Source organism: Primulina tabacum, chromosome 2, assembly GCF_025594145.1.
Source record: "Primulina tabacum isolate GXHZ01 chromosome 2, ASM2559414v2, whole genome shotgun sequence".
In the NCBI taxonomy this organism is placed as follows: domain Eukaryota; kingdom Viridiplantae; phylum Streptophyta; class Magnoliopsida; order Lamiales; family Gesneriaceae; genus Primulina; species Primulina tabacum.
The window spans coordinates 17440429-17467789 of record NC_134551.1 but is presented as its reverse complement, the minus strand read 5'-3'; the positions used below and the strand labels follow the sequence as shown (position 1 = coordinate 17467789).

The 27361-nt window shown below is 37.5% G+C and overlaps 1 protein-coding gene across 1 annotated transcript; it reads left to right on the top strand.

The window, feature by feature from the left end:
- The first annotated feature begins 5906 nt into the window (after positions 1-5906).
- On the top strand, positions 5907-6715 carry LOC142537547 (uncharacterized). The gene is made up of 2 exons (XM_075643056.1): positions 5907-6334; positions 6541-6715. Exons 1-2 carry the CDS (start codon positions 5907-5909, stop codon positions 6713-6715), a joined length of 603 nt encoding a protein of 200 aa, XP_075499171.1.
- The last annotated feature ends 20646 nt before the right edge of the window (positions 6716-27361 follow it).

Genomic DNA, 27361 nt, shown 5'->3' with positions numbered 1-27361 from the left:
CCAATCCAGTTGGTAAAATTACAGGAATTTTCATTATGCCAGTTAATTATTTTACATGCATTAAATATAAAATGATTATTTTTGAGATTTATGCGATATGGCTTGTGGTTCATTCACTATGTGGGAGTGTTATTTTATACGGTCGCCAGTGACCGATCAGTTCAGTATGGTACCACCCGGTCGCCAGTGACCGGCCAGCTCAGTTCAGTTTCAGCCTCCCCGGTAGCCAGTTACCGATCAGTTCAGCTTAGTGCAGTGGCCACAGGCGTAAAACATAATCTCAACAGAAAATTTTACCAGTTATTTCAGTACAGGCTCCAAGGAGCAAACATTTTTACTGTGATTATCAGTTCAGTTATGCACGTATTATAATTGCTCAGTACAGATTATTTTCAGCATGCCTCAGGACAGGATATGTTATCACATGCATATTTTAATTCAGATTTTTCTCGTTACCTGCGATATATGCATGCTGAGTCTTTAGGCTCACTAGACTTGATTGTTGTAGGTACTGTTGAGGCCAGGGCCGAGGGCGGGGACCAGTGAGCCAGCTTGGGTCGGCAGTAGTGGCACCCGAGGACCTCAGTGCAGCAGTTGTTATTTTATTCCGCAAACATTTTATCAGTCGTTGGATATTTTTAAATTTTGATTTTTGGTAAACTTTATTTTCTTCCGCTGCAATATTTTGAAATATTGAACTTGATTCACCAGTGAATTTATGAATGAGGTCACTTAAGTTCTTTTAAAAAGAAAATTTTTAATTTTCCGCAAATTTTCAAGCAAGAAGTTCTAGGGCCTTTGCATATAATCCCTTTGAAGACACTTTATGTCCAAGAACAATACCCTCTTGGACCATAAAATGACACTTCTCCCAATTAAGAACTAAGTTCTTTTCTTGACAACTCTGCAAAACGAGGGAAATGTAATGTAAACAGTGATCAAATAAAGAGCCAAATACCGAGAAATCATCCATGAAGACTTCCATGATATCTTCCACCATGTCTGCAAATATGGCCATCATACATCTCTGAAAAGTAGCAGGTGCATTGCATAGCCTAAAAGGCATCCTCCTAAAGGCAAACGTTCCAAAGGGGCACGTGAATGTTGTCTTTTCTTGATCCTCTGGTGCTATAGCAATCTAGTTATAACCTGAATAACCATCTAAAAAACAGTAGTGACAATAACCAGCAAGTCTATCAGGCATTTGATCAATAAAAGGTAATGGAAAATGATCTTTACGTGTGACATTGTTCAACTTCCTATAATCAATACATACTCGCCATCCAGTCACAGTACGAGTAGATATTAATTCATCATTTTCATTCTTTACCACAGTCATTCCACCCTTTTTAGGCACTACTTGCACAGGAGACACCCAACTGCTGTCAGAAATAGCATATATAACTCCAGCATTTAACAATTTCAACACTTCATTTTTTACTACCTCTTTCATGGCTGGATTTAGCCTTCTCTGATGATCCACATAAGGATCTTATGACTCTTCCATTAAAATCCTATGCATGCATATGGTGGGAGTAATCCCCTTGATATCAGAAATCGACCACCCAAATGCAGTTTTAAATTTCCTCAACACTCTCAACAATTTCTCTTTTTCATCTAAAGTAATAGAGGAAGAGATAATTACAGGATATGTCGACTTCTCACCCAAGAAAGCATAGCAAAGATGGCTTGGCAATTCCTTCAAAACATGGGATGAAGGTATTATCTCTGAACATTTTTCTTCTTCCAACTTCTCCTGTGCGGCTTCCTTCACCTTTGGCAACTCTTCAAAAGCTAAAAGTTGCTCTCTCAGTTCCCAATCATCATCATCTACTGTACTGACAGTACTAGAAAGACATCTTTCTAATAGATCTTCTGTTGTATGACCTATACCAATCTAATCAACACAAGAGTCAATTACATCAATACTTTTACAAGTACTCACCTCGTCGTTACCTTTAATAGCCTTATAGATGTTGAATATCACAGCTTCCCCACCAACTCTCAAGGTGAGTTCTCCTTTGTGTACATCTATCAATGCTTTTCCAGTGGCTAAGAAGGGTCGCCCAAAAATCAATGGAGCATCTTGATCTTCCTCCATATCAAGTTTTACGAAATCAGCAGGGAAGGTAAACTTGTCAACTTTTACCAAAACATCTTCAACAATTCCACGAGGATAGGTGAGTGACCTATCTGCAAGTTGCAAAGTTATAGTGGTTGGTTTTACCTCCCCAAGCTCCAAATCCCTATAAACAGAAAATGACATAAGATTAATACTCGCTCCAAGATCACATAAAGCTTTATTAACATGAGTACTACCAATAATACAAGGAATAGTAAAACTCCCTGGATCTTTTAGTTTTTGTGGTAACTTCTTTTGGAGAATGGCGCTGCACTCTTCGGTCAACTTCACTGTCTCAAACTCTTGCAACTTCCGTTTTTTTTGACATCACATCTTTGATGAACTTTGCATAGTTTGGCATTTTCTCTAAAGCATCAACAAATGGAATGTTGATGTGAATCTTCTTGAAAATCTCAAAAAATTTTGCAAATTGATCATCAATAATCTTCTTCCTAAATCTCTGTGGGTATGGAAGAGTCGGTTTCAGTATAGGAATCCGTTCAACTTCAGTTTCAATCTGAGACTCCTCAACCTTGTTCTCCTTTCCATTTTCACATTCATCTTCTTCAACTCTCTTCTCATTTTCCTCATTCTCTTTGGATTTTTTAACCTCAAAAGTTCTCTTCCACTTCTCAAAGTTACAGCTTTGCATTGCTCCTTTGGATTCACTTCAGTATTACTTAAGAATTGACCTCTATTTTGATCTCTCAATGCATTAGCCAACTGTCCAATCTGTGTCTCCAATGATTTCATTGTGGAACCCATATTTCCGATAAGAGTTTCCATGCCTTCAGACGAGATTCAGTCCTAGCCATCCTTTTACTAGATTCAGCAACAAATGTCCCAACTAGATCCTCAAGTGAAGGTTTTCCTTACCCCTTTGATGTATTGAACCCCGGTGGAGGATTCAACACATTCTTATTATTAGCATATGAAAATTTCTCATGATTTCTCAAACCAGGATGATAAGTGTTAGGGGGAGGGTTACCTCGATATCCTCCGTAGCCACCAAAATTCCTATAGTTGATATAATGAGCCTCATCAGGAATGTGTGGTTCTTTAGTAACAACCGATGCATTTTCAACCTCTGGTGTACTAGCTTTATTCATAGCTGCAATTTGAGTTGTTAAAGCTGAAACTTGTGCGGTCAGTGATGTAATAGGATCTACGGCATAAATTCCAGCTGGTTTCTTTACTCCTGACCTCTCAGACGGCCACTGATAACTGTTAATGGTCATCTGTTCAAGCAAATCATATGCTGGATCAGGTGATTTGATAAATATCGTGCCACCAGCTGCTGCATCCACAGTGCCTCTTGTTTGTCCATTCAAACCATTGTAAAATAATTCAATCTGTACCCAATCTTCAAAACCATGGTTTGGACACCTCCTCAACAACTCCGTATACAGTTCCCATGCCTCATATAATTGCTCAAAGTCAGTCTGCCTAAAAGTACTTATCTCAATCTTCAATTGTGCAGACTTCGCAGGTGGAAAATATTTAGCAAGGAACTTGGTTGCTAACTCTTGCCATGTAGTGATACTCCTCAAAGGAAGCGATTGGAGCCATCCTCTTGCTTGGTCCCTAAGAGAAAAAGGAAACAAGCGCAATCGAATTATATCAACAGGAACACCATTTATCTTTACCGTGTTAGTGATTTCAAGGAATGTTCTGAGATGTAGATGAGGATCTGCAGTAGCGGCTCCCCCAAATTGGTTCTGTTGAACCATGTTTATCAATGCGGGCTTGAGCTCAAAGTTGTTTGCATTAATAGTCCCTCGTGCTATGCCCGAATAATGAGCATTTAATACTGGCCTAAAATGATCTCTGATGGGTATTGCAGGGGGTGGATTTTCGTTATCTCTGTTGTCAACCATTGTTTGAGTCGCTTCTCTTCTTGCCTTTCTTAATCTTCTTGTGGTTCTTTCGATCTCGGGATCAAAGATAAGCAAGTCAAGATTTTTCGATCTTCGCATGAACTGTCAAACAAGGAAAAGAAACAAATCAATGCTTAATGTAATACAATAAAAGCAGCTCTAAATTAAAATCTAGACTAATTTTTGTAACAATACAAATATAAATTTAAAATAAACTTCCCCGGCAACGGCGCCAAAAACTTGTTGCGTGTTTTCTTGATGGCTCGCAAGCGCACGACGTCAAGTTATAGTAAAATGTATTTTCGAGTACAAGTGTCGATCCCACGAGGAATGTGTATATAAATGTATATTAGTACTTGTGATTAAAATAGTCTCGACTTTATTTATAATAATCAATTAAAAGATTTGTTTGCAAGAATAACTAAATTGAAAATTGATTTAAATGTAACACCAATTTATAACAATTAACAATGGAATAAAAGATCTCGAGGTCCGATTTCACGCAATTGTCCACCATGTGTAATTTCTGGTAACTATGTTATAAAAATCCTTCTTATTCATTAGCCAAGAATCCTATAATTATCTACTCCCTCTCCCGAGTGTTAAGTAGATATTAGTTATCTAAAAATAGATTGCAACGTTCCCATCAACAGTCTACAATTAAATAACACATCAAGCACTAGATTCTCTATGGGCTTCGATAGCATTATAAGAACTCCCGAACTCTATAAATACCATTGATGTATTTTTCCCCTTTCTTGTTTATAATTTCCTCTTCCGAGTGATAAATTGTAAACATATAAATCATTCAAATTATGGCCAATAAATTGAAAGCATTAAGATTAGAACAATACAAATGAACAATACGAAGAACTTAAATAAATTAGCTCAAAGATTCTAACACATGGTTTCTAGTTTTGTTCCATCTTTCCTCTAGAAATAAAAATTAGTTCATAATAACACAAGTAAAACAACAAAACATAGTTCTAAAACAAGACATATCAAATGAAAAATAAAAGAAAGAAGAACTTATAACAAGAGTTTGAAGTGCTGATTCCGTCCCCGGAGTTGTGCAGCAGATTTCGCAAAAGAACTTGATGAACTTGAATCTTCAATCTTCTAGCAGCAGCCTCCACTCTTCCCTTTGCTTCCCAATACCTTAGATGGTAAGTAAATGATGTCTTTTTATAGTCCAGACAAGCCTCAATTCGTAGTACACCAATATCTTGGACTTTCATGCGCAGCACACAAAAATACAGATTTTTCGGATTCTGTTTTGCAAGGAGCGCGGGTGCGGTCAAGAGGACACCGCGGGTGCGGTGTTGGTTTGGTGTGCCAGCACAGGTGCGGTATGGTTTTTTGCGCGGGTGCGCAGTGCTTCACCGCGGGTCCGGTGTATGTATAAGCGCAGGTGCGCTGCAGCTTCTGTAATTTTGATCTTTTGCACTTTTCAATTCAACACTTTACTACTCCAAACTCTTATTGTAAGCTACAAAACTACAACAACAAAAACAATAACAAATCACATAAAACCTGCTCAAGAATCATAAAATTCCAAGTTAAAAAGAAGTAATAAAAATGCAATAAATTGTACTTATCAGTTAGAAATTTGGAAAACGTTCAAATATAATGCCTCCTAGACGCGCACCTGTTACTAATGGGCAAGCCGAGAATGTTGAGGATCGTCATGTTAAAGCACCCCGCCTCCTAATGGGGATGCTGCTATACTTGCACTTGAGGGCATGGCTTGTTCCTTTGAGCAGCAGTTTCAGCAGGCTCCTAGGCCACAACACGACATCTATGATTAGTTCTGGAGACTAGGGTCGAAGGAATTTTCTTGCACTACTGACCCTTTTGCTGCTGAGGGTTGGATTCGATATATCGAGATCCACTTCTGTTATTTGAATATGGGAGACGCTGACAGAGTTAGGCGTACCACCTACATGTTTATAAATGATGCTTCCCTTTGGTGGGAAGGTGTGGAGCATGTGATTGATTTAACGACACTTTCATGGGCTCAATTCAAGGAAATTTTCTATGAGAAGTATTTTAGTGCTGATGTTCGAGGGCCTTTGAAGAGGGAGTTTATAAGTCTCTGTCAAGGGGACACGACCGTGGCTGAATTTGTGAGGAAGTTTGAGAGGGATTGTCACTTTGTGCCCCTCATTTCTAGAGATCCTGCTGAAAAGATGAGACACTTCATGGATGGACTTCGACCTGCCATCCGTCGTGATGTGATGATGATGCGCCTAGTGGATTATGCTGCTGCCACTACTTATGCATTCCAAGCCGAGCAAGCATTGAAAGATATTGATTTTGAAGTGCATCGCAAAAGGCAACAACACCAATAGAGCTCACAGCCAAATAATAAGCCATATACGGGACCTCCTAGACCTCAAGGGCCACAAAAGCCCCAAGGTCAAATAAAGAAGTCAGGACCACCAAAGCCACCACAACCTGGAGCAATGAAACCTGTAGAGGACAACTGTGCAAGGAGTGCAATCACTTACATTATGGAAAATGCATATGGGGAACTTTTAGATGCTTTATTTGCAAGGAGGAAGGGCATAAGGCTGATGATTGCCCAAAGAAGAAAGCACATACAATGGGAAGAACTTATGTTATGCATGCCGAGGAGGCTGAAGAGGAGTCAGACACGACATTTATCACCGGTAACCTAGTTATTGAACGTTTTTATATTGCCTTTATTGCTTGAAATGTTAAATTTGTTATTAGAATTGATTTGGGATTAAGAATAACCTAGTGGAAATTAGGTTGCATGTTCTACCTTAGTTGGAATTAAGAGATGAAAATAAGAAACAATAGAATTGGACTTAAATTTTAAGCCTTAAATATGCAAAAAAGGTAAATAATTCCAAAAGAAAGTTTTAAGGCTTATAATTGAGAAAAATCAAGACTTTGTGCATGATTGGTCATTTTCGAAAATTTGAGGGACTAAATTGAAAATAACCGAAAATTTAAGGGACTAAAGTGCAATAATCAAAACTTAAGGGACTAATGTGCAATTACTGAAACTATTGGGGCAAAAACACCAATTTTCGAAAATATAAGGAACGAAAAATGTAATTTCCAAAAATGTAAGGACCAAAAGTGCAATTTCATAAATTTAAGGGACAGAAATCGAAATTTCGGGAATTTAAAAAGGGTCAGTTAGAAAATTCAAAAAATTGAGGGGTTAAAATGCAATTTTTCATGAAATACTAAGGTTCAATGCGTAATATTCATGTAACTTTGGGAAAATAATGATAGAAATTCCTTAAGTTTCAACATGAAAAGTTTAAAAAAAATGATTTCGCCGCAGAAAGGATAATAATCCTTGGTGTAGCTACCTATACATTGCTGGATTCGATAGCTACACGCACTTTCATATCCGAGACTTTCGTTAAGCGACTGAACATTACACCTGAGGATATGGGATTGGGTTTCAAAGTTTCTATTCCTTCTAGTGACCAAATGATCACGTATAGTATTGTAAAGAAACTGGAGCTTCGTTTGCATAAAGATGTGGTTCAGGCAGATCTTGTCGTACTCCCTATGCCTGAATTTGACATCATACTGTTAGAGTAGGTGCCCGTCGAGCAAAGTGTTGGCCGAGTGTTCACAATAAAACTCTATGTATAAACAATCTTTATTTTAATAATATTTGAAATTATTGTTTTGGCATATCTTTATCTGTATACCCATGCTAGTTGCATAGATAAAGTTCTTGAATATACAAATAATAGAAAGAATATGAGATGCTCATATGATGAGTATCATGAAACTCATATTTGCAACACTGTATATTCTAAACAGTTCCTAGTCGATTCAGCCGCCGCTAAGAAGAATATAGGCCGCTCGAGTTTGAGAATAGTATCTGCGATGTGAGTACCATGTTTCATTGGTAGGGGACATTGTGATGTCCGAACATGCAGATAGGTGCTCCTTGTAGAGTGCACTGAACAACCCTCCATAAAGGACTTTCCAAGTGGTTCTCACTTATCGAGTGGAAAAGTCCTAGTTTATGGCTGTACACCATTAGTCCTTATGACCCGAGACAATATTGAGACTCTATGTGCTAGCATTGCACTTTGACTTGTTTATCCGACTCTCATGGGATCATCAGGTGGCAAGGTTGGATGTTTTGTCGAAACATATAGGAGTCGATGCATTGTAGCCGGGGATTCACCGCTTACCTTCGGGTATGGATATCCTATGTGTATGTAGTTTGAAATCTCTGATCAGAGTATGGTGGTAATTAAGAAAGGGGTTTCTTAGATTACACCATTGATGCAACTACGACATGACACATAGTATCGATTCTTTGACAGCTCTCGATATTCCAATAGTTGTCGAATCGGTCGGGATATATGAGTTGAAGGGACAGTACTGTACGCTAACCATAATTGAATGGTTCTTGCAGGCACTATCATTTGATACCTAGGGAATCATGTAAGCGATGCTGCTAGGCGTTTAATATGATTGGTTGGGTACGATCAGAGTTGGGTTCTGACGTTCTTATTATCAAGGAGTTGATAAATAAGAATGGACCAAAAAGGGTATGCTCATATAAGGACATGTTTAGTCCCGAATCACATTGAGATGTGAACTCACGGCTAGTTGTAGCATTGAACCATTGAGGGTCACACAAGTGCTAACTTTCTAGATCCCGTTGAGAAGTAAAATATTTCAATATGTTGAACGGCTAATAAAGAAGTTTATAAGTGCAAGGAAAATTAGAAGTATGACTTCTATGATGGGAATGTTACTTTTAATTTGAGGAAGTGTTCCTAAATTAAAAGTTGACCAAACAAATAATGTATTTGAAAATTGTGATTTTCATAAACATTATTATGGACTAAATTAAATTAATTCAAGTGTTGAATTAATTAAACCTTAGTGGACCTAGTAGAGTCCAAATAATTAAATTAATTTAAGTGTTGAATTAATTAAACAATATTAAGCCTTGTAGGGCTCAATTAGAAATAATTAGTCAACTAGTGGGCTTGAGTAAAATCAAATAAGGATTTAATTGGTCTCAAATTTGTTTGAGAAAATTAAATTAGAGTCCATGAGCTTTATAATTGTTACAAGCCCAAATAGAATTGCATGTTTTGGAGGTGAAAGGTTGGAGACAACTTTTTGAGTCTATAGGCATGCATGCCTTTTGGACACACTTTAACTTTTTACACAACCAAGAAAAATGTCTCCCCTTCTCTCAAAAACTCACTTGGCCGAAATTTTGATGTGAATTCTCCTAAAAATTTTCTTCTTCAATTTGTTGAGGAAACACTCTCTTCTCAAATTAAAAATGCTCTAATTTTTCTAGTGCAAAATTAGAGTGGATTTAGCTTGTTGGTGGTAGACCTAATTTGAAGGAAGGAGTCCAAGAACAAGGAAAGCCTGTAGAGGGTCAACCATACAAGAGTTAAGTTGTTTACAACTTAGTTGGAGCCAACATCAATATTGAGAGATTGATAGGTATATTTGTTAAACATTCTATGAATTTCATTTTGTGTTTTATTGTATTTGCTACACACTATTGTTTAGGGTGCTTCCATTTCTTGCTTGAAAAATAATTTTAGAACTTCCGTTGTGCAAGCAAGCACCTTAATCGATGTCCCTTTCAAGTGGTATCATGAGCTATGGTTATTATTTTGTGTAGCATATACATGATATTATATCGAGGTTAATTTCTAACCGCATGAGACAATCAAAACAACTAAAATCAAGACCGGTTTGGGGCCGTTTTTGGGCAGCAAGGGCCGAACAGCCTCGTCATTTAGAAATTTTTTTTTGTAATTTGGCCGGAGCTCCGGCGACGACGATGACGACTAGGGTTTTCAAAAGTGTTTTGGAATATCAAAGTGTCACGGGCTTTGAAGTTATTAGGCCATTAGATGGCTAACACAATTTGTGAATTTAAATGGGCCAAAATGTTTTTTGGTGAAAAAATGATTTTTTGGGTCCTTAAGTTTAAATTTACAAAAGTTGTACATATTTTCTCATGAAATAAATAATTGAAGTTGAACTTTAATTATTATAGTAAATTGTGATTTACAAGAAATTCTGTTTTAAATAAATTAATTAGAAAGTAGACAAATGAGTTTGTATACTTTGTTGATTTAGTTTATAATCGTGACGGTTAGTGATTGGATCAAGATATATAATATTGGATCAATTGATTATTGTGATAATTAATTGATGGTGTATGATATGTGATATTATGCATGAAGAATGATCAAAAGCCCAATCCCAATTTGCTAGGTGTATGATAGGATATTTTGTGTTGAATGATTGTAATAATTATCAATTTATAAGTGGGCTTGGTTTATAGCCCGTTCCCACCCCCTAAGATGTATCCCTATTTGCCATGAATATTTATTTGTAAATATTAGTACAGTGGAAGATCAAGATTGGAGGATGGTGGCCTTGATGATTATGAAGATCGAAGACATGTAAATATTAGAGGCTTATGTAAAAGTTGCATTTGCATCCCATGCATTTCCCTAGGATTAGACCTAGGCCCGTACTTAGCACACACGGGCCATTAGTATTTGGACAATTGATCATCCTTGTTTTGTTTATTGTTTATAATATATGCATGATATGTTATAAATAATGAGTATATGCTTTATTATTATAATAATAACAAAGTTGCATGAATCCGGCAAATATACGATCAAACATGGCAAGATTTTAAATAAAATTAATGATGAGACCTTTCAAAATTAAAAACCCTCATTTTGAATAAGATTCATAATTAATATCAAGCCCGAAAAGGGAAATGATAAAGATGTTTATAATTTCCATGTCTTCCATCGACAATGGGTTCATGATGAACGCTACCCGTGTTCGGGGCTCGGCTCATATTATTGGGGGGGCCTTGGACACCTGAAAGCTGTGACATCCATTGACATGGTGATGTGAACTATGTGGAACTCCCATGATTTCGGCTCATATTATTGAGGGAACTCATGGCGACCGTCCATTAATGTTCAACATCGATGGATAAAGCTTGACACGTAAAGATGAACGACGTCATATTATTGGGTCTTAATCACACGTGAGACAAAAGTTTATGTAGAGGGTTGCATGGTGATGCAATTGAAAACTACCTCTTAAGAATTGTGATTGGCTGATATTATTCGGGATCATGATTTGCTAATTGGACCTTACGTACCTACTGAGCTAAGGAGTTTCCTGTTTTCACTAGAGGGTAGTGAAAAATGTCAAAACAGTGGAAGCAAAAATTTATGAAATAAAAGTCCATACTTTATATCTTACTAAATATTTTTAAATAGTTATTAACATTTATCTGTTTTACTTTTCAGAAAAAAATTGACAATTTCTTCGATTCGCAACCAATTATTTGCAATACTCGACAAACACATATTAACCGGATCTAATTACCTCAATTGGATAAGAAACCTAAAAATCGTCTTGAATTCGGAAATGATAGCATATACACTTACTGAGTCGCCCCTTGTTGAGGCTCCGACTAGCTGCACTCCTGAGGAATTGCAGACTTACAAGGATTGGTGTGACCATGACTTGCGAGCTAAGTGTTATATGCAGGCTTCTATGAATGATGAGCTGCAGAGGCGTTTTGAGGATGCAAAGAGTGCTGCTGACATTCATTTGCATCTCAAGGAGCTCTTTGGTGAACAAACACAGCCTCTTAGGCATGTTACCATCAAGGAGCTGATCACTTTACGCATGCGAGATGGGGCCTCGGTCAATGAGCATGGCCTAAAGTTGATTGCAGTCGTGGACAAGCTCGTTGGCATGGATCTTACGTTGCCTTTGAATTTGACCACCGACGTGTTGCTCTTGTAACTGTCTAGCTCATTTGATCCTTTTGTGGTGAATTTCAACATGAACAAGCTAGAGCCTACCCTTGAGGAGTTGGTGAATATGCTTGTTACGTTTGAAGCAACCAACAAGAAAAAGAAGTCGATTCTTTATGTGGCCTCTTCATCTGGCACGAAGACTGGTCCACTTGGGAAGGGAAAGAAGCGTTCTTTCCAACGTCCCAAGAAGAACGTGCCCTTGAAGAGGCAAGCTCCGAATCCCGTTGTGGCAGCCACACCAGTAAAGGTTGACAAGACTGCTGATGTTTGTCATCACTGCAAGAAGCCTGGACATTGGAGGCGTAACTGCAGAAAATATCTTGCCCAGAAGAGTTCTGGAAACAGTATGTTCTATATTGAAGTAAACATTTCAATTAACTCTACTTCTTGGGTATTGGATACCGGCTGTGACTCACATCTCTGTAATGATTTAAAGGTAATGGGAAGAAGTAGGAGACTTAGGGAAGGTGAAACATTCTTAAGGATGGGCAAGGGAGCAAGATTTGCTGCCAAGGCCGTATGAGATGTTTATTTGCTTTTTGAACAATGATTTTAAGTTGATTTTAAGAGATGTTTTGTTTGTACTTGATTTGGTGAAAAACATTGTGTCCATTTCTATGCTTGATAAAGATGGATATTCTTGTTTATTTAGCAAAGGTGTTTGCAACATTTACAAGAATGGATGTTTGATTGGTACTGGAGAACTTGAAAACGATCTCTATAACTTAAAATTGAAAGATATTCCACTTAACAATGTCCAAGCAATAATAACAACAAACAAGCGAAAGCAAGATACTCTTAATACGGCACAATTATGGCATGCTCGATTAGGACATATTTTCCTAAGAAAGATGAACAAGCTAGTGGGAGTGGGCATGCTTGATATGTCTGATATTAATTCTCTCCCAACTTGTGAATCCTGTCTAAAAGGAAAGATGACCAAAATTCCCTTTAAGGGTCATGTGGAGCGAGCCAAAGTGTTATTGGATTTGATCCATACCGATGTGTGCGGTCCGCTTAGCATCACCACTAAGTATGGACATGCCTATTTCATCACCTTTACCGATGAATTTTCGAGGTATAGGTATGTGTATTTGATGAAATAAAAGTCTGAAGCCTTTGAAAGGTTCAAAGAATTCAAAAGTGAAGTAGAGAAACAGTTGGGACGAAGCATCAAGTCACTTCGATCGGATCGAGGTGGTGAGTACTTGGGTGCCAAATTCCAAGAGTATCTAAGGGAGAATGAGATTCTCTCGCAGTGGACTCCACCCGCTACACCGCAGTTGAATGGTGTTTCGGAGCATCGTAACTGGACTTTGATGGACATGGTTCGGTCTATGATGGGGTTCACGGAGTTGCCGCCATCCTTTTGGGGATATGCGCTTGAGACAACGGCACTGTTGTTGAACAATGTCCATTCAAAGGCAGTTGATAAGACACCATATGAGATATGGATGGGTAAGCCTCCCAAATATTCTTATCTTAGAATATGTGGATGCCCTGCTTATATGAAGCAGGTAGTGGAAGATAAATTGGATAGTCGATCCATTTTATGTTACTTTGTGGGATATCCAAGGAATTCAGTTGGATATTATTTCTATCATCCCCAAGAAACAAAGGTGTTTGTTTCTAGGAATGCAACTTTTTTGGAAAAAAAATTTCTATTGGATAGAAAAGGGGAATGATAGAATTCGAAGTGGTTCGAGAGACATCCACAATTGAAGAACCCACACCCGAAGAGCCAAGAGAGGAGATACAAGCTCCTAGAAGATCCGAGAGAGTCTCGAGACCACCTATGAGGTATGGTCTGCTTCTTGAAGAGGGCCATGATGAGCCTAACCACGGATGTGATCCAAGGACCTTCAAGGAAGCGTTATATGATGCCGATTCATCCAAGTGCCTTGAAGAAATGGAATCTAAGATGAATTCCATGCATTCGAACCAAGTGTGGAACCTTGTGGATCCACCTGAGGGAATTGTTCCCATAGGGTGTAAATGGATTTACAATGGGAAACTTGGGGCGGATGGGAAGGTATTGACTTTCAAGGCGCAATTGGTAGCAAAAGGATATACTCAAAGACAATGAGTTGACTTTGAGGAATGTATAGGCCCGTATTTCTTATTTGAAAATTTGCGGAATAATTTAAAATTTTTCTTTAAAAGTAAATAACTCGTCTCATTCATAAAATACACTGATGAAAAGATTTAATGCTCAAAGTAGCAGCGAAAGTAAATATCTGTTTCAAAACAACAACTTAAAATAATTCATCATTATAAAAAATGAGTTTGCATAAAAATGATAAGTAAACTGATAAATGAGGTCCTCGGGTTCCTACTTCTGCCGACCCAAGCTCGCTCACTGATCCCCGCCCTCGGCCCCGATCTCATCAGTACCTACAAAAATCAAGTCTAGTGAATCTAAAGACTCAGCATGCATATATCGTAAATAACAAGTAAATATATCGTAAAATTTCATGCCATGCAAGGATATCATATCGTAAAGCGTAACGTGAAAATCGTATCATGAATAATTATAAATACGTGCATAATTGAACTGAAAATCATAAGTGAAATGTTTGCTCGATAGAGCCCTGTCATTAAATAGCATATAATAATTTTCTGTTGAGAATATGTTCTACGCAAGTGGTCCATAACATGAACTTAATCGTTTGATCAGACTAAACCACAGTATACTAGGCGGTAGAGATCATCACAGCCCTTGGACTGGATTCCGTACAAATACATGAACATGAACCGGTCAGTGACAATCGGATGAAGTAATAATCCCATGATAAGCTACAATCCCACGAGTGTGAAGTGGCCACAAGCAATATCGCATATATCTCAAAAATAAACATTTTATATTTTTATGCACGTAATATAATTAAATACCCTGTTTTATTTTACCAAATGGGTTGGACCGTTCCCAGGCTCACTGCGACCTAATTCTAACATGAAAAACATGCAAATAACTTGACTTGACTATGCAAATAACTTAACTTGACCAACGCTTCAAAATCAAACTAAAAACAAGACTATTACGCCCAACAAACTTAATATTTAACCATGACTCCGTACCAACCCAAACCAACATCGAACCATCATTTAGTCATGATTAAAATACACCTAATATACTGGAAAATAAATCCCTAGGGCTGTAATACACGAAAATTATGCATGGAGGCAAAAATCATGAAACGCTCTTTCTAGAGTCACTTTGGCACATTGCATCGTAAATTCTCGTACGACCTTTAAACTTAACCAAATCACGAACGGCCAAAAACATGACCTTCATAACTCCATAAGAAACTGTCCAGTCCAATTCCATTGGCTAAAGGCCAACCAAGGACTCAAACAAGCCTCTGAACCGAAGCACAAAGTTGCTGTCAAGAAAATTACAGCAGCAGCTGTTGCGCTTCTTTGCGTCGTTTGCAAGGCTAATGGCCATTGGGGCTTGAACCACCAACCAGAGCCTCTTACCAACATCTTAAGGTATGGTTGAACCATGGCTAAGGGCCCTAGGCCAACCACAATTCTAGCCAACACCTACGACAATACAAGCTTTACCCGAGAACACACACATGGCACGCGTGGGGGTGTTGCTTGTTTTGCTGTCAAATGAAGGATCCAATGGCTATGAGGTTAACCATGGTCCATGCTAGACATGCTAAGGTGTTTTATGAGTCATGGCTAAGGGCTAGAAGCCAACCACAACCCACTTGACACCTCAAAACCGAAACTCAACACACTCAACAAAAACCAGAATTTTAAAACCGAAGGGGGCTGTTCTTGTTTGTTTTGAAAACCGATGGGACCATGAACCAAGCCATGAAAGGGCATCTTGGTCACGTCCTAGACATGTCAAGGAGAGGTTCTAACCATGGCTACATCCCCTAGGGAAGCCAAGATCAGAACACTTGCCTTAGACAAGCAACACAAAAATTCGAGACTCATAAATTGCCATAAGAAGATTTGCTGTCAAATCTCTTCCTCCAGCGTGTAGGGGCTGGTACCAATGGACTAACACAACCCTAACATGCCCTAGTACATTTCTAGATGCAGCCTTGCGTGCCTGGAATCGAGCCAACCTCCTGAAACCACAAAACCAACAAAAACATGAAGCACAAGTGGGAGGGCCAAAAAATCTGTGCAGAATTTTTATAACACTTGCTGTACCTTTTCGGTTTATGCTCCATGAAACATGATCATATTATGTTTTAAATTACTTATGTGGCTTTATTGAAGAGAAAAGAAACGTATATACATGCCTTGGATTTGTTTGAAATGAAAACAAATCAATACGACGACGCGGCGCGGAGGAGACAGAGTTGTTTTGCTTTCTACTTTTCTCTCTTGTTTTCTTTCTTATTTATCCTTGGATACTCACGTTTTTTCTTGCTGAAATGCTCAGGATTTTTGAGAGAATGAATGGAGGAAAATGGCTAGGAGTGAAGGGAAAGTCTACTAATTAAATGGGATAGAATGGCAAGATCCAAAATCTTTCTATCCTAGTGTTTGTTAGATAAGGAATGATATGATATTATTTGATTGAGGGAGGTTAAATGGGGTGAGATATGACCGATTTTTAGCTATCAAATATGGGTAGGAATATTGCTTAATTAATAATTTTTATTGATTAAAAGATGAGGGATTATCATATCAAGAATGGATTAAGGAAATAAATCAAGTGGTGAGTTGACTAACTAAATTCAAATCTTCTAAGTAATGGCCGAAAATTGCTTAAATATTGCATTTTAAATTTTTAAAGTTTTATCTACCCATTAAGTATTTTATTGAATTAAGTAATTAATTAGTTTAGTGATTATCTTGCATGTATGGCAATTTCCTTAAAGTAAATTACTAACATGTAAATTTATAATTTATTAAATAAAATAAGCCTAGATTAACTTAGCTCAATTGGTCACATATTTTAATTTAGGCTTTAAATTAAATTATTGGGCATAAAGGAACTTATTTACTACTAACTTCAATTAATTAATTAAATCCCTAAACATTCTTTTACATTAAAATAAATTATTCTTTATCTTAAATTAAGTCTAGGAATATTTTTTCATTATTAAAATTTATCTCATTACTTCAACTCCAGACCGACCTCGCTTATTTAACTGAAAAGACAAAACTAATCTCATGCGATTTAAAATAAATAACCAAGACTAAATAACTTTAAAATGCCAAAAAAATAAAGAAATCATTTTTAATTTAAATACTAGAAATTATGCATGGCTTATACGTAGTCTGATTTAACGAGTTCTACAAGGAAACCTTTTCTCCAGTTGCAATGTACAAGTCAATAATGATATTGCTAGCCATAGCTGCATGGTATGACTATGAGATATGGCAGATGGATATCAAGACAGTCTTTCTTAATGGGGATATTAAGGAATAGATTTACATGTCTCAACCTGAAGGGTTTACATCTATCGGAAGTGAGCATATGTTATGCAAACTTCAGAGATCTATTTATGGTCTAAAGCAGGCATCTAGGAGTTGGAACCTCAGATTCAATATTACAATCAAAGAGTTTGGTTTTACTAAGAATCCTGAAGAACCCTGTGTGTATAAGAAGGTCAGTGGGAGTTGCAATCATTCCTGGTGCTGTGACATTCCTGGTGCTTTATGTTGATGACATTCTTCTCATTGGGAATGATGTAAGGATGTTGCAATCAACTAAAATATGGTTAGTGAGTAAGTTCTCGATGCAGGACTTGGGTGAAGCACCTTTTGTATTGGGAATACAGATCTATAGAGATAGATCAAGAAGATTGCTTAGTCTCTGTTGCGTGTTTTCTTAATTGCTTGCAAGTGCACAACGTCAAGTTGTAATAAAATGTATTTTCGAGAACAAGTGTCGATCCCACGAGGAGTATGTATATAAATGTATATTAATGCTTGTAATTTAAATAGTCTCGATTTTATTTAGAAAAATCGATTAAAAGATTTGTTTGTAAGAATAACTAAATTGAAAATGGATTTTTAAATAAAATATAACACCAAACTTTAGCAAATAACAATAGAATAAAAGATCTAGAGGTCCGATTTCACTTAACTATCCACCATGTGTAATTTCTTGTAGCTATGTTATAAAAATCCTTCTTATTCATTAACCAAGAATCCTATAGTTATCTACTCCCTCTCCCGAGTGTTAAATAGATATTGGTTATCTAAAATTTGATTGCAATGTTGCCATCAACAATCTACAAATAAATAACACATCAAGCACTAGATTCTCTATAGGCTTCAATAGCAATATAGGCTCTCCCAAACTCTATAAATACCATTGATGTATTTTTCTCTTTTCTTGTTTATAATTTCCTTTTCCAAGTGATAAATTGTAAACATATAAATCATTCAACTCATAGCCAATAAATTGAAAGCATTAAGATTAGAACAATACAAATGAACAAGATGAAGAACTTAAATAACTTAGTTCATAGGTTCCAACACATGGTTTCTAGTTTTGTTCCATCATTCCTCTAGAAATAAAAATTAGTTCATAATAACACAAGCAAAACAATAAAACATAGTTCTAAAACAAGACATATCAAATGAAAAATAAAAGAAAGAAGATCTTAGAACAAGATTTTGAAGTGATGTTTCCGTCCTCGGATTTGTGCAAAAGATTTCTCAAGAACTAGAAGAACCTGAGTCTTCAATAATTTTCAGCAGCCTCCACTCCTTCTTTTTTTTGATCCCCAATACCCTAGATGGTAAGTAAATGATGTCTTTTTATAGTCCAGACAAGTCTCAAATCGTAGCACACCATTTTCATAGACTTTCATGCGCAGCCCACAAAGTTACAGATTTTTCGGACTCTGTTTTTCGAAGACCGCGGGTGCGCTGCTGTTTCGGGGAAAACTTTCAGTTTCGAACTTCAGTAAACGCGGGTGCGGTAGAACAAGGACCGCGGGTGCGGTACAGCTTCGGCAGATTTTCTGAAATTCGATTTTCATTGACCGCGGGTGCGGTCTCTTTGTTAGCGCGGGTGCGCTGGAGCTTCGGTAATTTTTATCTTTTGCACTTTCCAATTCAACACTTTACTACTTCAAATTCTCATTCTAAGCTTCCAAACTAAAACAACAAAAACAACAACAAATCACATAAAACCTGCTCAAGAATCACAAAATTCTAAGTTAAAAACAAGTAATAAAAGTACAATAAATTGCACTTATCAAACTCCCCCAAACTTAATATTTTGCTAGTCCCGAGCAAAACAAAACAACACAAACAAACAAGTCATGAAATATTTTAAAGAACTTGGCCTAAGATAAATTAACAACTCTTCATGCATTCACAAGTCAAATCAATCCAACCACTTTTTCATCCGGATAAAATCATGCAATCGGTTAATTTTCTTAACTTCTAATTTCTTCAACTCATGTTTCAAAACATTCTCAATCGATTTCAATTTTTACAAACACAAATCAAGAGGTCCTTTATGGTAAAGATTGGGTTTAAAGCCATATTCATTCAAGAAAGGAATACCCAATAAATATTTAATGCAATGAGGTGTGTGTAAAATTGTTCAAATTCATACTCAATGGAAGTGTTTATCGATTGTCCATAGGCTAAATCCTCCCAAACACTCTCCACCAATATATTGGACAACTATGACTTGGTCAATAGGATTTGCAATGCTTGTAATGTTAGGCCTTGGCTCATGGCTCCAAATGAAGATTAGGAATTCAAATAAGAGAGTAAGTTGAATTTTATCTCTTTTGCAAACTCCATTTCTTTCTTTCATCTCCATTTTTTTTATATTCATTTCATCTCTTTTTTCTCCCATATTTCTCCAACCTCTTCAATGTAACATCATTCATTTTTCTTTTCTTTTGTAGGAGAATTTTTATTTCTTTGATCCTTTGAATTCTTACTCCCTTGAGAAGGTAGGAAATTAATGTTTAAAATATTCAACGGGGTAGTAAATGTGGGATATTTGAAAGGATATCGAATGGGGGTCTTTTACACATATTAACGTGTGCCATTCGAATTCATATAAGCTCAAAGAGGTGACAAATGATAAATTATTTTTATTTGGTAGCTTGAAAGGCTCAATCGATCCAAAAAATCACCTAAATCATTCCTAAATCATAGTTTGTCCGTATTTCGCCTCGAGTGTTGTTTGGATAGTTCTAGAAAAAATCTCAATTCACTAACACAAAGTAGAATCTAATCATCGTGAAAAGTGATGTCTCAATGCATCACCCAAATACATATATATTCACAAGAAAAGTGCTTGGCTTCCAAGAAATTCAAGAACACAATTCTTTTCTCATATAGGCTCAAGAGGGCATCAATTGAATATTTATGAACAATATAAATAGGCCCAAATAAAATCAAAGATCGCCTCAATCATATATGTGTTTGCAAAAATATATTTCAATATCAAATGAAAATCGCAGAGTTGTTTAGAATTTATAAGTCTCAAATTTACCAAATCTCATGATTGTTCTCTAAATTTTTCAAATTGATTGATGAACATTAATGAAATGCATGACCTTTCTCCTCAATACAAATTTTTTTTTTTCATCATTGGCCATTTCAAATAAAAAATTTCATGACTATGACACTACAAACACACAAGCAACAAACTCACAAGAAAAAAAAATAAAACACTCAAATAAAACTAAATAATATGAACAACTCACAAAATAAAACATACAAAATAAAATAATATCTCTCCCCCAAACTTAAATATGTGCATCGTCCTTGATGTAAATGATCATAAAAGTTAGACGAATACACATACATCGGGCAACGACCGTCAGTGGTCATCGCCATCCTCATCATCTGCGTCATCTTGTGGTGGTTGGAACTCCGGCGGGTGGTATATGGGTGGCCACTGTGGAGGAGGTGGAAATGGATTACCAGAGGTTGAAGCTGATGGAAATTGCTGAGCCAAGACAGACGTAAAATTCATCATATATCCCATAAATATATCGGTCCTAAACCGAAACTCATCCATGTCTTGGCGTTGATTTCGCATTTTTTCTTCCAAATGGGTCAACCTAGCTCTCATATTTCCTTGTTGCGGTTGTGTTTGTGGTTCTTGAGCTTGAGCCTGGGCACATCTTTCTGCAGCTCTTCTGTTGAATTCCCTTTCAGCTCGACGTGCCGCAGCTTGTTCACCTCTCACTGCCCTATGTGGTTGAAATAACACAATGACATTTTTCGGCTTTAACAATTCTTCATTCACTGCCCAAGTCACTCCCGCATTCTGGCATAATGCAGTGATAAGAGAAGGGTGGAGGAGTCCACTAGGAGAGTTACCTTTTGCATAATCAAGCATCGAACTCTGAAGCAATTGACCTAAATCAATTGTCTTCCCCATCATGATGCAAAACGTCAGGATTGCCCTCTCCTTGATGACGGTGGTGGTATGCTCGGTAGGCTTAATCCTAGCAGAAATAAAGGAATACCAATCTTTGGCAACTCTTTTCAGATCAGATTTGGCTAGGCTGACATGCACATCTTCTCTCATTCTCCACTCTGCTCCCTCTATGCATATTGTTTGAAGAATATTATTAAAATCAACTTGCTCAGTCCGGTATTCTTCATATTCATCATGCATACATAGAGGTATACCATACAGCGTATTGATAGTATGTGCATCAAAAGCGACCATTTTACCTCGCACCAAAACCTTCAATTGTTCATGCTTAACCTTAAGGTTAGCATAAAATTCTCTTACCAACGAAATGACAGCATCTTGTGGCTGCTTGCCAAACTCTTCCCAATGCCGAGCAGTAAGCATTAATCCAATTTCAGTTCGTGGGAAACTCAGATCAAATCCCCTTTCTTTTATAATGCTTTTGTTCAAAATTTTTCCATAGTTTTCCTCCGCTTTCTCGTCCCAAAACCTGTTTGCATCATAATTTGCAGATGATGATGCACCCTTGGATTTTTTCTTTCTTGGAGGCATTTTATCAAACACCTTCAAATCACCAACTTCCCCTTCAATCCAATTCACAAAACTAGATGAATCTTCACACCTCCAAACTTGTTAACAACAATAACAACACCTCAACAATATACACACCAATACAATCAACAATATCAACAATGTATTCCACTAAAATTCAATTCTTTTCTCCATAGCCAATAACACCACTAATTTTGAATTTCAACAAATGTACTATGGATTGCTCACCTTGAGTGTAGAAATATTTCTTGAAGAACAAAATCAAAGCTCCATTCAATCCTTGGTTGAAAATTTTCGAGCCCCCTTTTCACACCCTAGGTTTTGTGTTGAATTTGTGGAATAAGATGAGTATTAGATGGAATAACTGAAGTTATGTAGGTGTGGAGTGGTAAATTTATGCTTGAAAGAACAAACTTTGAGTGTTGAGTGTGTTTCCAGTGGAGGAATTTCGAAGTGGAGGAGAAATTTTTGAAGAAGTGTTCTTCGTTTATGCGTAAATGTTGCCCCATTCTGATTTTAAAATCAACCACCGCTGGTGCGATAAAACAAAGACCGCGGGTACGGTATGCTTTCGGGAATTTCTTGAAAATTTTTCTTCATTGACCGCGGGTGCAGTCTCATTGTTAACGCGGGTGCGCTTAGCTCTCGGGAAATTTTCAATATTTGATTTCTCAGACACCGCGGGTGCGATCCAATATATACCGCAGGTGCGGTGTCCTTTCGGGAATTTCTTGAAAATTTTTCTTCATTGACCTCGGGTGCGGTCTCATTGTTAGCACGGGTGCGCTTAGCTCTCGGGAAATTTTCAATATTTGTTTGTCTTAAACGCTGTAGGTGCGTTCCAAATTATACCGCAGGTGCGGTATTCCTTCGGAAAATTTTTTTCTTCTCCAATTTTTATTCCTGAAAAGAAAACAATTGGGATTCATTAGATTTGGGAAGATACAAGCACACACTATACTAAAAGTACACAACCAAAAATAATCATAATAAAAAAATAAAAGCAAAACCAAAAACAAAATGCAAAAGAGAAACAAAAATTTGGGTTGCCTCCCAATAAGCGCTTGGTTTCACGTCTTCAGCCCGACTGTCACTAGTCTGATCAGTTTGGTTCGCTTAGCTTGACACTGTCGATATTCCTTACTTCAGTCCCATAGTACGGCTTAACCCGCTGTCCATTGACCTTGAAGGTTCTCCCATCACTGCACTTTAACTCGATAGCCCCATAAGGAGACACCGTTTCCACAACAAACGGCCCTGACCAACGCGACTTTAGCTTACCAGGGAACAACTTCAGACGAGAGTTGAACAGTAGTACTTGTTGTCCTGGTTTGAGCTCCCTTCGGACAATGATTTTGTCATGCCACTTCTTAGTTTGCTCTTTGTAGATCTTGGCATTTTCATATGCGTCGTTTCGGAATTCATCCATCTCGCTCAATTGTAGTTTTCTAACGTCGCCAGAAGCTTTCAAATCAAAATTTTATTTCTTCACAGCCCAAAATGCTCTATGCTCCAACTCCAACGGCAGATGACATGCTTTCCCAAACATTAGCCTATAGGGAGACATCCCAATAGGCGTCTTGAATGCAGTCCGATAAGACCATAACGCATCATCCAACTTCATAGCCCAGTCTCTCCTGTTGGTGTTGACAGTCTTTTCCAGTATTTGCTTAATTTCCCGGTTGGATCCTTCAGCTTGTCCATTCGACTGAGGATGATATGCTAGTGCCACTTTGTGCTTCACATTGTATTTAGCCAAAAGTGAGTTGAAAATTCTATTGCAAAAATGCGTACCTTCGTCACTTATGATGGCTCTCGGTGTTCCAAACCTAGTGAAGATATTCTTATGCACAAATTTCGCTACAACATGAGAGTCATTAGTATTGGTGGCGATTGCTTCCACCCATTTCGACACATAATCAACAGCTAATAAAATATAAGAATTACCTAAAGAAAGGGGAAAGGGTCCCATGAAATCTATGCCCCAAACATCAAAAAGTTCCACTTCCAAAACATTTGTCAGTGGTAATTCATGACGCCTAGATATGTTTCCTAACCTCTGGCATCTATCACATGACTTTACTAAGGTATAATTATCCTTAAACAAAGTAGGCCAATAAAAACCAGATTGCAATACCTTAGCTGTTGTTCGTGATGCTCCAAAATGTCCACCATATGGTGAAGAATGACACTTCTCAAAATTTGTTGAGCTTCGATACCCTCCACGCATCTCCTAATCACTTAGTCAGCACACCTCTTATATACAAATGGATCATCTCAATAATAGAACTTGATGTCATGGACGAACTTCTTCTTCTGATGATAGCTCAAATCTGGAGGAAGGGTGCCACAAGACAAAAAATTAGCAATATCAGCAAACCAAGGAAGTATAGAATTTACCTTGAAGAGTTGATCATCAGGGAATGTTTCTTGTATAGCTCCCTCTTCTTTCTTCTCCTCCAGCTCAAGCCTTGACAAATGATCAGCTACCTGATTTTCACTACCTTTTTTATCCTTGACCTCAAAGTCAAATTCTTGTAATAGCAAAATCCATCTTATCAAGCGTGGTTTTGCATCCTTCTTGGCGAATAGGTAGCGAATAGCTGCATGGTCAGTGAAAACGATTACCTTTGTGCCAATCAAATAAGGTCTGAATTTGTCGAAAGCAAATACTACTGCAAGCATCTCCTTCTCGGTTGTAGTGTAATTTTGCTGTGCAGCATCCATCGTGCGGCTTGCGTAGTAAATTGCCCTAAACATCTTCTCCCTTCTTTGGCCTAATACAGAACCCTCTGCATAATCACTTGCATCACATATTAGCTCAAAGGGTTCCTTCCAGTCCGGCACTATCATAATCGGTGCAGTTACCAATGCCATTTTGATCTTCTCGAATGCCTGCAAACAATCATCATCAAATATAAAAGTCGACTCTTTTTCAAGCAAGTTACACAGAGGTTTAGAAATCTTAGAAAAATATTTGATAAATCTACGATAAAACCCGACGTGTCCTAAGAAATTCCTTATCCCTTTGATGTTCTTCGGTGGTGGAAGCTTTTCAATTGCAACCACTTTGGCTCTGTCTACTTCTAATCCCTTTGAAGACACTTTATGTCCAAGAACAATACCCTCTTGGACCATAAAATGACAATTTTCCCATTAAGAACTAAGTTCTTTTCTTGACATCTCTGCAAAACAAGGGAAAGGTTATGTAAACAGTGATCAAACGACGAACCAAATACCGAAAAGTCATCCATGAAGACTTCCATTATTTCCTCCACCATATCTGCAAAAATGGCCATCATGCACCTCTGGAAAGTGGCAGGTGCATTGCTTAACCCAAACGGCATTCTCCTAAAAGCAAACAGGCCATACAGACACGTGAAAGTTGTCTTCTCTTGATCCTCCGATGCTATAGCAATCTGGTTATAACCTGAATAACCATCTAAAAAACAGTAGTGACAATAACCAGCAAGTCAATCAAGCATTTGATCAATAAAAGGTAATGGAAAATGATCTTAACGTGTGGCATTGTTCAACTTCCTATGATCAATACATACTCGCCATCCAGTCACAGTACGAGTAGATATTAGTTCATCATTTTCATTCTTTACCACAGTCATTCCACCCTTTTTAGGCACTACTTGCACAGGAGATACCCAACTGCTGTCAGAAATAGCATATATAACTCCAGCATTTAACAATTTCAACACTTCATTTTTCACTACCTCTTTCATGGCTGGATTTAGCCTCCTCTGGTGATCCACATAAGGAGTATACGACTCCTCCATCAAAATTTTATGCATGCATATAGTGGGACTAATCTCCTTGATATCAGAAATAGACCAACCAAATGCAGTTTTAAATTCCCTCAACACTCTCAACAATTTCTCTTTTTCAGTACAAGTAAGAAAGGAAGAGATGATTACCGGATATGTCGAATTTTCACCTAAAATGCATAACAAATGTGGCTTGGCAGTTCCTTTAATTCAAGAGAAGGTGCTTTTACCTCAATTTTCTCATTTACATTAAACTCTTCAGGCGGTGCATCTTTTCTCCTTTCTTTCTGCAGTGCTTCAAGAGCCACCCGTTGCTCTTTCACTTCCCAATTTTCTTCATCAACAGTTCCAGCAGCACCTATCAAATAGCCCTCCAAGGGATCCCTAGTTCCTGCACAATCAAAGGACATACATGAGTCTAAAACATCAATGCTTTTACAAGTGCTTATCTCATCTGACTCCTTCATGGCGTGATATATATTAAAAATGACAGCTTCTTTACCAACTCTCAAGGTGAGTTCTCCTTCGTGTACATCTATTAATGCTTTTCCAGTGGCTAAGAAGGGTCGCCCAAAAATCAATGGAGCATCTTGATCTTCTTCCATATCAAGTATTACAAAATCAGCAGGGAAGATAAACTTGTCAACTTTTACCAAAACATCTTCAACAATTCCACGAGGATAGGTGAGTGACCTATCTGCAAGTTGCAAAGTTATAGTGGTTGGTTTTACCTCCCCTAGCTTCAAGTCCCTATAAGTAGAAAATGGCATAAGATTAATACTTGCTCCAAGATCACATAAAGTTTTATTAACTTGAGTACCACCAATAATGCAAGGTATAGTAAAACTCCCTGGATCTTTTAGTTTTTGTGGTAGCTTCTTTTGGAGAATGGCGCTACACTCTTCGGTCAACTTCACGTCTCGAAATCTTGCAACTTCCTCTTCTTTGTCATCACATCTTTGATGAACTTTGCATAGTTTGGTATTTGCTCTAAAGCATCAGCAAATGGAATGTTGATGTGAATCTTCTTGAAAATCTCCAAAAATTTTGCAAATTGATCATCCAATTTCTTCTTTTTGAACCTCTGCGGATAAGGAAGAGTTGGCTTAAATACCGGAGGTTGTTCAACTTCAACTTCAGCTTTAGATCCCTCAGTTTCCTCTTTTTCAACTGTCTTCTCCTTGTCCATTCTCTCCTTGGAACTTTGCACCTCTAGTTCTCTTCCACTTCTCAAAGTTACAGCTTTGCATTGCTCCTTTGGATTCACTTCAGTATTACTTGGGAATTGACCTCTATTTTGATCTCTCAATGCATTAGCCAATTGTTCAATCTGTGTCTCCAATGATTTTATTGTGGCACCCATACTTCCCATGTGAGTTTCCATGCCCTCAAGACGAGATTCAGTCCTAGCCATCCTTTTACTAGATTCAGCAACAAATGTCCCAACTAGATCCTCAAGAGAAGGTTTTCCTTACCCCTTTGATGTATTGAACCCCGATGGAGGATTCAACACATTCTTATTATTAGCATATGAAAATTTCTCATGATTTCTCAAACCAGGATGATAAGTGTTAGGGGGAGGGTTACCTCGATATCCTCCGTAGCCACCAAAATTCCTATTGTTGATATAATGAGCCTCGTCAGGAATGTGTGGTTCTTTAGTAACAACCGATGCATTTTCAACCTCTGTTGTACTAGCTTTATTCATAGCTGCAATTTGAGTTGTTAAAGCTGAAACTTGTGCGGTGAGTGATGTAATAGGATCTATGGTATACATCCCAGTTGGCTTCTTT

Coding starts and splice junctions, on each gene's coding strand:
- LOC142537547 (XM_075643056.1), top strand. CDS start 5,907: ATGGGAGACGCTGACAGAGTTAGGCGTACCACCTACATGTTTATAAAT. Junction 6,335..6,540: donor TTTGAAGTGCATCGCAAAAG/GCAACAACACCA, acceptor GGGAACTTTTAG/ATGCTTTATTTGCAAGGAGG.